This window comes from Tupaia chinensis, unplaced genomic scaffold (genome assembly GCF_000334495.1).
Source record: "Tupaia chinensis unplaced genomic scaffold, TupChi_1.0 Scaffold000563_1, whole genome shotgun sequence".
Lineage (NCBI taxonomy): Eukaryota > Metazoa > Chordata > Mammalia > Scandentia > Tupaiidae > Tupaia > Tupaia belangeri.
Window position 1 is genome coordinate 2,478,235 of NW_006160076.1, and position 13,073 is coordinate 2,491,307.

Sequence of the window (13,073 nt, forward strand, 5' to 3'; positions counted from 1 at the left end):
TGCCATGGAACACTTTTAATTGTCATAAAAATGGAAGGGAAGAGGCATTCAACAGGCCTCTAGTGAGCAAAGCCCAGGGATGCTACTAAATATCCCGTGATGTGCAGGACAGTCCCCACAATAAGGAATTATGCAGCCTATAATGTCAATAGTTCCAGTTAGGGATGCAATAAACAATACACAAATGTGTATCTCTAGGAAATAAACATTGGCCTTCCTCGAATTATTAAAATACTGGCCAAGAATAATTGACTAAAATCCTGAAGTTACATATCTTGTATATAGTGTTTTGAGAGCAATTAACATAGAAGACATATTATACCAGGGTAAAGAAATCTTCAGATATCTCTTTTTAAGTAGTATTCCTGTTACAGAAAAAAGGATAATTTAATTTTACTTTTTGCCACACTGATGAATTTTTATTAGTTATAGGCTATCAACTCCGGAAGGGATCTTAAGAAACCTAGCCAATCATCTTTCTCATCATAGATAGGAAACTGAATTCCAGAAAGGAAATTGATTTAAATTCTTCACGATCCAAGTATTAGACATGATTCCATAAAACTACAAAACTGATCAGCAAGGCCCAATCATGGTAGTGCATGCTAGTCACACACTACTGCTTGGCAGGCAAAGACCAAAGACATGCGAGGACTCAGTTTGATTCCTGGACCATCCTAAAAAGCTGAGCATGGTGGTCTCTGTCTGTGGTCCCAGCTACATGGGAGGATGAGATGAGAATCACGAGTTTATGGGCTAGCATGGGCAACATAGGGAAAACCTGTCTTGAAGAGCTAGGTGTGGTAGTACACACCTGTGGTCGTTACCCCTACGAGTTTATGGGCTAGCATGGGCAACATAGGGAAAACCTGTCTTGAAGAGCTAGGTGTGGTAGTACACACCTGTGGTCGTTACTACTCAGGAGGCTGAGGCTGTCTGTTAAAAAAGAAGAAAGAGAAAGAGAGGAAGGAAGGAAGGAAGGAAGGAAGAAAGAAAGAAAACACACACGACTAATCAACCAAGAGGTAAACAGACTTTTTTATTTGTTTTGGAGAGGTTTTTGCTATAGGGCACGTGCGCTCGCCAGAAAGACAGAGAGAGACAGAGAGACAGAAAGAGAGATGGGACCAGCACTTAGCGTAATGGCTGTGTGGCTGAACTCCCATGTAGCTGACTGCAGTTCGAGTGCCGGACCCGGTGGCTTAAACTCACCCCGGGTACGTGTGTGTGCGTGTGGGCCCAAGATCCCGAGAGAGAAATGGAGGAGAAGGGATTGTGGTGTGGCCATCCCCTTGGGGGGTGACTTCTCGTTTTCTATCTCTCTGTCTCTGTCTGTCTGGCGAGCGCACGTGCCCTATAGCAAAAACCTCTCCAAAAAAAAAAGAAAGAAAGAAAGAAAGTGAGAAATCACCCCCCGCCCCCGCCCCAGGGGGGATGGCCATGCCGCAATCCCTTCTCCTCCATTTTCCTCTAGGGATAGTGGGCACTTACGCACACGTGCCAGGCGTGAGGTTAAGCCACCGGGCCCAGGACTCGAACCGCAGCCGACTACATGGGAGACCAGCGATATAGCCATTACGCCAACTGCTGGTCCCCTAAACAGATTTTTTTAAATGAAAAATCTCTTAGCTATAATAAATTTTGAAGACTAAAAAAAAAATGTGTCCACATGATTCTTTTAAACTTTATTTGCTTCTCCTGGAGCATGCTGCAAAACGTATGTAAGTCTAAAGTAAAACAAAAAAATATATTCTACCACTTAAACTCTCTGAACCTCATTTTTTTTCTTCTATAGAATGAAGTTAAAATGGGGAAAATAATGTCCACTTTACAGAAAGGAATAGAAGAAATGAACTAAGCTTTGCCACGTCTAAGGACAAAAAGTAGTGTCTCAATAAATGATAGCAGTATCAGTCTGTTCATTAATTGCAAGCAACAGAAACAAATTCTGGTTGATTAAGGCAGAAAAGGAATTACTGAGGGAAAAGCACACAGAATTATGATGAAGGCTGGAGAACCAGATTTACGAATAGGTAAGAATAAAGGAAGGCTGTACATCTAGAATGATAAGCCAAATTGCCCCTTAGTTGAGATTACGACTTCACTACTCCCACCAAAGAACATGGATACACTGGCCTCAGCCACAAATCAGAAATTCGAGAGCATTTCTGACACTGCTTCTACTGAAACTGGATACTGCTATATTCATTCCCATCTCTGTTCCCTACCAAGGAGAATTTTTCAACCCCTGCCTCATGATCTCCATTTAAAACATTCAGATGGATAATTCTGGTTAGCTGAGTCTTGGCCATATGCCTGTGTTCTAGCAGTCACAGGGCCAGAAAAATGATTGTCACTTTCAGCTCCTCATGGAAAAAGAAATTTCACACCAAGTCACCTAAGGTAGGGCATTCTCTAAACAGAGGAAAGGAGCTCAAATGTGGACAGTCCCCCATTTGTGGTGACAACTGTTCACTATAGAAGGTTTTCACTCTTCATCCCTCTGCTCACAGTGGCCACAAAAGTCTATGAACTCTGAGTGAGTTACAATAAACTGGAAGCAAAACAAATACTATTTCCAACACAACGTTGTGACATGGCTTTTCATGTAATTGTTTCACTACACTTTCAGACTTGTTAATTTAGAAGACTATAAAAATTCTAATTAGATAACTTAAAGTGTTAAAACCAACTTAAACTTTAAAACCAAAGTGCAAAGAAAAGATCACTAATGTGGAAAGGTGCTTGGAATGCACCTATTTGATGGGCCCTCCTAAAACTAATCTATAAGAAACAAACGACAGCTGCTGATAAAGTGGAGTCCATGTTTGATCTGCAAAGTCTGACAATCTGAGAAATAAACAGTGACTTGACAGTGCATGAAAGAGGCAGAATCAATGATCAGTAAACTCTGATACCATTGTTAATAAATGGTGGCTTTAGATAATGCTGAACCAAACTAGAGCTGTGGGAAAGGGTATATGAAGAATGTAGAACAGGTGACGGCAAGAAAAACTGGGATAGTCATTCTTTGGTAGTGTAAGGGAACATAAATGCAGTGACATGGATTAAAATTTTTGTTATATTTTGTTTTTAGGTTTGCATACACTGTACAAAATGTCATATATGGTGAATCTTAACAATTAAATAGGTAAAATAATTCTTGAAGCCTAACTTATGTTGTATTTACCAGTCAAATAAGCCAGATCACTATTAAATAAAAATTTCTCTTCAGGTTGGGAAAAACATTCCTTAAGTCTTCAAAGACTAACATGTATTTTATAAATCTCCCAAATCCCTGAGACATGATGAAAACCTATTTATCTAGGTTCTCTAACATGAATCAAAGCAATGTCTTGAAAAATGACTACCTTTAGCATTTCTTAGGTAGAATGCTAGAAGAGCTAAATTACGGAATCTAAATTACTGATAATTATAGCATTTCTACCATACTCAGGTCCTGTGTTGGGATCAACACAGACACAAGGTCATCTCCCAAAATGGTTAAGTTCTGTGCATAGGGAGCTGAATCCCATAGCAGATGGTGATTTGAATTCTGGCCCTAGTTGCTCGAAAAACATGCCGGACACTTGTATGTGCATGCCCAAAATCCTGGCAAGATGAAGAAATAGGGAAAAAAGGACTGCAGTGTGACCACAGCTGATGGGAGGGTGCTTTCCTCTCTGGTCTAAAAAAAAAGATACACAAGATACGGATATTGCTGCCAAGAAGCTCAGTCAAATGGACTCCAAAAGAATACGACAAATGCTATAGCAGGTATTCCCAGGAAACTAAACATAGATAGAGTCTGTTACTTCACATGAGGAGAAAGAAGGAAGGTTTTCTAAAAGAGGAGTGTCTGGAGACCAGCAGATGGCATAATGGTAATGTTACTGGACTCTGACATAGTTGACCACGGTTCGAGTCCCAGACCCAGTGGCTTAAAACTCATGCTGGGTACACGTGCATGCTTGCCCAAAATTCCAAGACAATGGAGGAGAATGGATTGTGTGGCATGGCCATACCCACAGGGGGGTGATTTCTCGCTTTCTCTCTCTGGCAAACACATGCACCCTACAGGAAAAATCTCTCTAAAAATAAAGGGAAAAAAAAGAAAACAAAAAAAGAGGAGTGTCTGAGCTAATTTTAAATCACTTCCTACTAAAATTTTCAGGTTGTAAGAATAAGACAGCAAACAACAGTTCCACTTGTTTATACAGAGAATGAGGCTCATTTGTCCCTTTGGGAGGCACAAACTTACTTCTATAGCACGTCTTTCTGAAAATTTCAAATTGTTAGTAAATATGATTAATACATATAAATAATACACATGAATACAATATTCCAAGACTTTCCTACATTGCTCAAGTAAAATGGTTGTGGATTTTCCTCGACCTCCTTTATTTTTAATTTTTATATGTATATATTTTTTGGTCGGAACATGTGTGCTCACCAGAGAGAAAGAGAGAAAGTGACAGAAGTCACCCCTCAATGGGGCATGGTCATGCTGCAACCCTTTTTACTTCTTTTCCCCAGGATTCTGGACATGCAATGGAATCAAACCATGGTGGGCCCTGAAGGCCCCAGTTCCTCCACTCAGTGTTTAATCTCTGCCCTATAGGGCCAGCTGTCCTCAACTTTCCTGTTTTTCACACAATTGTTGATAGCCACCAATAGCACTTAATCCCTTTCCCCCTTTCCTTTCCTGGTTACTGGAAATTAAATAAGACACAGAAAGCCTAGTAAAGGGTCTAGACTGCAATAGAGTTCAAAATGAGCGTCATGGGCCCAGCAGGTGGTGTGGTGGTTAAGGTGCTGGACTCTCACATGGTGGACCACAGTCTGAGTCTCAGACCTGGCAGCTTGCTTTCTCTCTGTCTGTCTGTCTCTCTCTGGTCAGCACATATGCTCTTTAGCAAATTTAAAAATAATAATGATAAATAAATTTAATATAATAGTCTCCTTTTCTAATGCAAGGTGGATCTTATATGTCCTTTAAGTGCCTTTGTAATTAATGCTGCTGAGTATTTAAACTATACACTAATCTCACGAGAGTACCTCTCAAAGAAATCCTCATCTTTTTCCCTTTTTCCTCAGCTCCCTTAGTGCCCATCCTATTTATTCTCAGTAATTCCTTGTTGCAACACTCTGTAGAGATACAGTCCTAAAACAAGACTCTCACATTTAAGTCACATCAGATTTTTAAAAATCATGCAAGCATGATTCATGAAACAGTTTTTGAAAGTTTGTTGGGGCCAGCATATGGTGTGGTGGTTAGGGTGCTGAACTCCCACATGGCTGACCATGGTTTGAGTCCTGGACCTGGCAGCTTGCTTTCTCACTTTCTATCTCTGTGTCTCTCTGGTGAGCACACGTGCCCTATAGCAAGTTAAAAATAATAATAATAAATAAGTAATTCTTAAAGTTTCTGCCAATCCAACTGCAAATAAAGTTATCAACGTTTTACTCTCTGTGGGAAAACAAATCCTGCAAGTACTGAGATTATAAACAATTCCAAATTCCAGAGTAGGTAGATAATAAGTGTAGAGAGAACACACGGACAACAGATGGCAGCACTTGAACATCAAGACTTTTTCCTTTCCATGTTATGCTGTGACTTGCAAAATTGCAAAACTCCAGTCAAGATGAGTGAAAGGTTATGTATACATAGAGGGACCTCATGTCATGTAGAACCAAGATGACAAGCACAAAAGGATGCAGCAGCTGCTACAAAGCACAGTAATGTTAAGGGACAATAAGACAAAAGCTGTACCAAAAATGGATCTGGCTTCTGCAGTCCTGAAAATGGACTAATCATTAGTGCATTATTAAACAAATGTAAACACCTAAAATGCAGCTCAGTAGCACCCACGTAGATATCTGGACCACACCTGAATATAAATTTCTTTCTTTTTTTTTTTTTTGAGAGGTTTTCGCTATAGGGTGCGTGCGCTCGCCAGACAGAGAGAGACATAGAGACAGAAAGCGAGAAATCACCCCCCAGGGGGGGATGGTCACACCCCCCAGGGGGGGATGGTCACGCCACAATCCCTTCTCCTTTGTTCTCCTCTCGGGATCTTGGACATGCACGCACACACGCCCGGCATGAGTTTTAAGCCACCAGGTCCAGGACGCGAACCACGGTCGACTACGTGGGAGTCCAGCGACATAGCCATTATGCTAACTGTTGGTTCCCTAAATTTCATTTCTTTAAAAATAATCTTCTAACAAAAAGAGCCGCTATTTTTTTAAAGAAATTAAATTTATATTCAAATGTGGTCCATATAAAGAGAGTTGTAATAGAAAATAAGTATTACAATTACTTTTTGGTAATACTTCTTATGTTAATATAGTTGTGTGTGGTTTATAACTGGGAAATTTCTTTCTTTTGGAACTTGTCAGTTTATTATGCCGGTAACTTACACAAAAAGAAATGAATTGCCTCATCCTTTTATCATATACCATAACTAACAGCAAAGACTGAAAAAAACAGGGACACGTAGGTTGAAATTCTGCCTCAATCACTTTCTAGCTGTGAAACTTTACCAAGATACTTGAGCTCTCTATAACTTATCTATAAATAAGTGATAATACCTGTCTCACAGGACTTTGTGAGGATCAAAGAAGCAAGCAAATAACAAACGCCTAATGCATACTAAATATTGAATTATTGAATTATTATTACTATTATGGTTCCACATATTCTCTCTGCTAATTATTTCAAATTCCTGAAAATGCACTGCTGACTAAATATATTATGTAGAAAGTTTTTCAGAGCTTGGTAGTATAGCAATGATGTTTTCAAAAATATTGCATATGAAAATGAAGTTAATTTTGGAAGGAGATGAAGATGCAAACTTTAGTTTTACATTATTTATTGTGTATTAAAACCTGTGTGAAGCTCTTTCTTTAAGCTCAAGGCAAAAATTTAATGTTTAGTTTTGTTTAGGTAAGTTTGCTGAGGTCAAAAAATGTTGTTTGGTGCTACCCAGTCTGCCCTGCAGTAGCCAGAGTGCAAACTGAAGCTGTGATTTCCTGCTCTTCATGGGTATTGTGTTGGAGAGGGGCACACACAGCAGGCTTTAGGTGGTGATTAACTGGAAGGGTCTGTCCCAAGAACGAATCAGAGAAAACTGTACTCAGCCAGTGAAATATTCCCTAGGTGATGCAGTGGGGACCGTCCTACTAGCCAATTCTCACAATGATTTTTGCCTTCCCTTTCTAGGACTGGCTGATCCCAAAATTAAAGGGGGTTGGGAGTGAGTAGGTGGAAGGTAAGAAAGCAGTTGAATTCTCTAGAAGGCACTAAAAAGTCCAAATTAAAATTATAGCTGTGAGAGTCAGTAGGGTGAGTAGCCTACGAGTTGAATGAAGGTCATGTCTTACTCATTTGGGGGCCTCAACAAGGGTCTGCATTCAATATATTTATGACTATTTGAATCTTTATAGTTTTGTGTACTGAAATATAACATGTGGGGACACTGTACCAGTTTCTGAAATCTATCGATACATCTTTTAAAGTAGTTACTATCGAACTGTATGACTTGTAAGAAGACGAACAGCAAGTGCCAAGCACTCATGCTAACAACTTTACCTTATTACTGAGTGAAGTAAATTTTGGAAAGTAGGCTTTGAGGTTAAAATAATACAACGAAGGTATTAAGGGTGTAATACTTGAACTGACTCATTAATCACAACACAAAAATGACTTCTATTCAGCAAAACCTGAGCAGCCGCTTCGACGTGCACCTTTATGCAATTTCTACCTGGAAGTTTGTTTGCCAAGAACAGTCAATGTGTCCACCCACCCCACCCTAACCAGGAACAGGAATGGAAAAGGTAAAACGTGGCTACTGCACATGCTCACACCGCCCTTCCTTGCTGTCCACTCCATGCCCCTAGACGCCACCGCAACAACTTTCCCAGACGACTTTAGAATGGCTCCCACCCACTAAGGAGTCAAACTGGCGGAAGAGGTTCCTTTCTGCGACGTGTCCTTTCTGGACATCCTTCTCGTCCTCGGACTTTCCAACTTGGAAATGAGACACTGGATGCCCCCGCTTCTCCGGCATTCGAGCTCGAGTTTGCCAGTTGTCAATATGGCCGCTGACAGGCCCGTCCCAAGCGGAGCCTTTCATAGGCCAGGGTTGCAGACTGGCCCCGCCCACTCTGTCCCTACGGGCTGCGTCCTCCCAGCTCTTCGCTACGCATGCGCAGCGGGGGCGGGCCGGGAGGTGGGACTGACTGAGTCTTCCTTGTGCCACGGCCGCCGCCTCTGCCTCGCTGCTCCTGCCCCTCTGCAGCTACCTAGGCGGCGTTAGCAGCGCGAGGGGAAGGGAGAGGGCCGACGAATCGTACGAGCGCGCGCAGGGGTCCCCGCAGTCCCAGCAGTTCCCTTCGCGCGGAGTGGGCGGCGAGGGTCAGCCGCAGTCAGGGGAGGCCCTAGACGGCGCCATGTCGGCTGGCGGCCCGTGCCCGGCAGGAGCCGGAGGGCGCCCGGGAGGCGCCTCCTGTGCCGTGGGGGTCTCCCCTGGTGGGGTATCCATGTTCCGGTGGCTGGAGGTGCTGGAGAAGGAATTCGACAAGGCCTTCGTGGATGTGGATCTGCTCCTGGGTGAGATCGATCCGGATCAGGCGGACATCACTTACGAGGGGCGACAGAAGATGACCAGCCTGAGTTCCTGCTTTGCGCAGCTTTGCCACAAAGCCCAGACCGTGTCCCAAATCAATCACAAGCTAGAGGTGAGCCGTGGGCTCTGGCGGGGGTGGCATTCGTCCCTTTGCTGCCCGGTGGCGTCAGATCCCATGTAACGCACCAGCGAAACGTTCCTAGGAAGCTGCCTCCTGGGGCACCTAGGGTCTTCGAATGTGATGGGAGAATGTGTATGTGTGTGAAGAAAAAGAGTAAGATGAGGTGAGTGAGGTTCGGAGAGAAAAGGGATGTAGACACACGTGTGGGTCTCCCAGGGTCCTGTCATCCACCTGCCTAGTATCTCACTGAAGAAGAAACAGGAACTAACTACACTAGCTTCTCTTGTACGTGCCTCATTAACAGGTGTCTCATTAACAGATCTAACACGTTCTCTGTCCCTAGAATACCTTAGCAGACCTGGCATTTGAATTTTGCAGCCCTACTTTCACTTTAATAAACCATATTTGCATATTTTCAGACATACATCCCCGGTTATTTCATTGTAAGTATTCTTCGTCAGTGCTTATGGCTGCACACAGAGACATGCATAAGCTATTTAGGAGAATTTGATCAAAGTTCTTAGGAAAATTTAGTGGGATACGTAATGATAGTGTTACTGTCTTTCTTGGTTTACCTCCAAAGGTAGTCCTTAAATTACAGGCAGATACTATACTCCAGAGCTCCCTGCACTCATTCAAATAACAATGAGGTTTATGTGTTTGCTGTATTTCTCACAATTTTGGTTTATTTTTGCCAATGCGTGAAGAATAATTATTCACTCTATTCCCTAGTCCTGGGAGTGGGTAAAATGGTGATGATTTCAAAAACAAATTGACCAAAAAACTTCCACATTGTGCAGAAAACTAAATTAAGACATTATTACAACATTTAGAAATCATGAAGATTAACATATTACTTAAAGAGCACTCTGTCTATATATATATTTTTTCTTTCTCTTCCCCCCCTCCCCCCCTTGGAGACAAGGTCTTAGTGTCCATCCTGTCTCAGCCTCCCAGCTGGGACTACAATGCATACATACCATCATGCTTGGCCTTTTCAAAGACAGGGTCTGACTATGTTGTCCTAGCCAGCCTCTAGCTTGTGATTTTCCTGCCTCAGCTTCTTGGGTTGATGGAATTATAGATACAGCTACTATGCCAGGCTTTAGGTTAGATAGGAATTTAACCTGGCCTGCTTTGTGGCCCCAGCCTGTGGAGCACAGCATCTTAGCAGTGTGCATTGAGTGTGTCATCTAACTGGGTGATTTAAATAAGAGAATCAGCCATTCATTTTAAAGTAGATAAAAATGAGATAATTGGTGATGTGGAAAAGCTCTTTGAATATTAGCTTTCCCAAGAAATCATCATTGCCACTAGTTGTAATAATTGAGAATGCCCATTTTCTCCAAATCAATGTAAATGTCAGATATGCTTCCTTCCCTTATTTCACAGTCAGCTTTCTTTCTCTTTTCTATTAATTAGTCATTAAAAATGTAGTATAATTAATTTTTGATTTGCATAGGCCTTTATAGCCAGGATTTTGTGGCTCTTCTCCATGGAGAAGTCTGTTAATTTCTTCCTTTTTTTTTTTAAAGATTGGAATGAACCTAATCACATCTTATTGTAGATAAATAAAAATCACTTGATTTCTTGATTAGTAGTCATGTTTTAGAAGATACCTATTTTTTTTTGGGTGGTGAGATTACATTTGATGACTTTTAGAAATAATATTTTAGTTTTCTTTTTTTTTTAAGAATTACTATTTCATTTTACTTGTCACCATTATTTTTAAATTTACTGCAGGGCATGTGTGTTCACCAGACAGACAGAGAGAGAAAAGGTGAGAAAGCAAGCCACCAGGTCCAGGAGTCAAACCAAGGTTGGCCACATTGAAGTCCAGCAACTTAACCACTTTGTTACCCGCTGGCCCCAATATTTTAATTTTAAACAATAAAAATTAAGAGTAGCTTTTGCTACTTGAGAACTTTTAATATTTTTCAATGAAAGTATTTAGTGGGATAACAGTTCTTGAAAACTCAGCAATGTTGGGTCAGCCACTGCAGTGGTAGTTCAGGCAGCTGAATTCCACATGGATGACTGTGTGGTTTTGAGTCCTGGACCTGGCCTGAAAAACATGCCTGGCATGTATGTGTGCATGGCCAAAATCCTGAGATGTGTGTGCCCAAAATCCCAACAAGAGAATGGAAAAGAGACTGTGGCATGGCCATCCCCCTTTAATGCTTTCTCACTTTCTCTCTCCTTTCTAATTCTCTAAGGTATTATAATACACACACTGTGTAGCAAAATTTAGGAAAAAAAAATTTTTTAATGGCCTAGGGAATGTTAAACTGATTGTTTTGTTTTTTTGATTGTCTGATATAAAACTCACTTTGATGGAAAGGGTCATTCTGTGAATGGGATATGGTGCTCAATATTTTTTGTCTTTAAATATTTTAGATGAATATTCAAACTTGTAATAAATTATGTATGTTATTTTCTTCCCAGATTTTGTAATTACATATTCTGACTGTATGTCCCAGTTTTGGAGGTAACATTGTTTGTTTGTTTTTTTCATAGAGATTTTTGCTATAGGGACCTGAGCTCCTTGAAGAGACAGACAGAAAATGAGAAATCACCCTGAGGGTGGGGTGGCCATGCTGTAATCCCTTCTCTTCCTCTCAGGATATTGGTCATGCATGCACATGTGCCCGGTGTGAATTTAAGCTGCTAGGTTCGGGACTCGAACCACGGTTGACTACATGGTAGTCCAGCAATGTAATCATTATGCTTATGCTGGTCCCTTTTTTTTTTTTTTTTAAAGAGAGATTTTTGCTGTAGGGTGCATGCACTTGCTGGAGAGACAGAGACAGAAAAATAGAAAGCAGGAAATCACCACCCGAGGGGATGGCCACACTGCAATCCCTTCTCCATTTTCCTCTTGGGATTTTGGGCATACACGCACATGCGCCTAGTCACCAAGTCTAGGTATTGAGCTGTGGTTGACTATGTGGAAATCCAGCAACATAACCATTATGCCATCTGCTGGTCCCAGTAGCATTGTTTCTTAAAATGAGAAATACTAGCCTATCTCAGAATGAACATGTTTTCTGATATGCTTGAAACTTTTGGTTTAAAGATCTTAGAAAATGGGTAGGGGAGAGACTTAACTTGATTTTTTTGTTTGTGTGGCTTTTCGGTTATACTTGACTTCTCTGTCTTTGGTGTTAGTCTTTATACATGTAGCAGCTTTCATGATCAGCTCCGTATTGGTATGGATAGAGGTTCATTGTCAGAAGTGCCTTTCAGAGTATGCCTGCTGTTGTCACATCTGCAAAATTTTGGGGGTTACTCCTTGCTCTGTTATTAGCATTCTGACATCTTGAAATCTTAGAAGAGATTTCCATACTTTCTTGCCCTGTTTTATTTTTTCGTAAGTGATTTGGGTAGTTCTTTTTTTGTTTGTTTGTTTTTAAAGTTGCCAGAGGGTGTGTATACTCATGAGGGAGAGAGAGAAAGCACACCCCATTTGGGGCATGGCCATGCTACAGTCCTTTCTCTTTCATTTTTCCATCTCACCAGGATTTTAGGCAGGCATAGACATGTGCCCAGTGTATTTTTCAAGCCATGGGTGCTGGGACTTGAACTGCAGTTGGCCATGTGGGTTTTGGTTCCCTTAACCACTGTGCTACAGGCTAGCTCTCTATTGTTTTTGTTTGTTTGTTTGCTTTTTAAATAATTACTTATTTAATTAATTCCATGTGTTGTTAGTTTTTTTGATTTGATCACCAGAGAGAGAGAGAAAGGGAAAGCAAGCAAGCAAGCCACCAGTTCCGGGACTTGAACCATGATCGGCCATGTGGGAATCCAGCGCCCTTATCCACCATACCATCTACTGGCCCTTTATTGTTTTAACTATATGGAATTAACACATGATATTTGAGGTAACTTATGACTTCATATATACATATATGGTACAGATGTATGCCACATTCAGTGGTTTTAGTGATTAATTAAACCATATAACTATAATAAAATATTTTTATATAATCAAGACACAGATAACTTTGGCGTGAGTAATTGAAAATATATTTAATTTGGTCTTAAATGTCCTTCTTGATTGCTCCTTCTTCTGCCCAGTCCTGTGTCTAATGTAATATTGCATTTAATATTAATTGAGTAGTTAGGAAAACAGTTCTGCCCAAAAAACTAATTACAGGTTACATTTTAAAAGTAAGGATAAATGGCACCCATGTGATTGCTTCTTGCCAGAGGTCATATATGGGTCATATTTGAGAAGAAGCAGAGAATATCAGAATATTTCGAGGTATTGCTATTTGAAATTACATCTCTCTTATATTTCCCACCTGCTTGAGAATTCCTGC

At 41.0% G+C, this 13,073-nt stretch overlaps 2 protein-coding genes across 3 annotated transcripts in view; one reads left to right on the plus strand and one right to left on the minus strand.

Annotated features, from left to right (window-relative positions):
* The window catches only part of LOC102502868 (nephrocan), a 25,737-nt gene extending 17,712 nt beyond the window's left edge, over positions 1–8,025 (minus strand). The window contains exon 1 of the mRNA XM_006157865.3: positions 7,949–8,025. The gene's annotated coding sequence lies outside the window, so the exon portion shown is untranslated. The remainder of the gene's footprint in view (positions 1–7,948) is intronic.
* Positions 8,026–8,249: 224 nt separating this feature from the next.
* GOPC (golgi associated PDZ and coiled-coil motif containing) overlaps positions 8,250–13,073 on the plus strand; it is a 54,108-nt gene continuing 49,284 nt past the window's right edge. The window contains exon 1 of one of the 2 annotated variants that reach the window (XM_006157866.3): positions 8,250–8,742. In XM_006157866.3, coding sequence (XP_006157928.1) covers positions 8,455–8,742 — 288 coding nt within the window. In that variant the 5' untranslated portion in view covers positions 8,250–8,454. The remainder of the gene's footprint in view (positions 8,743–13,073) is intronic. The other variant, XM_006157867.3, reaches the window with a different exon arrangement.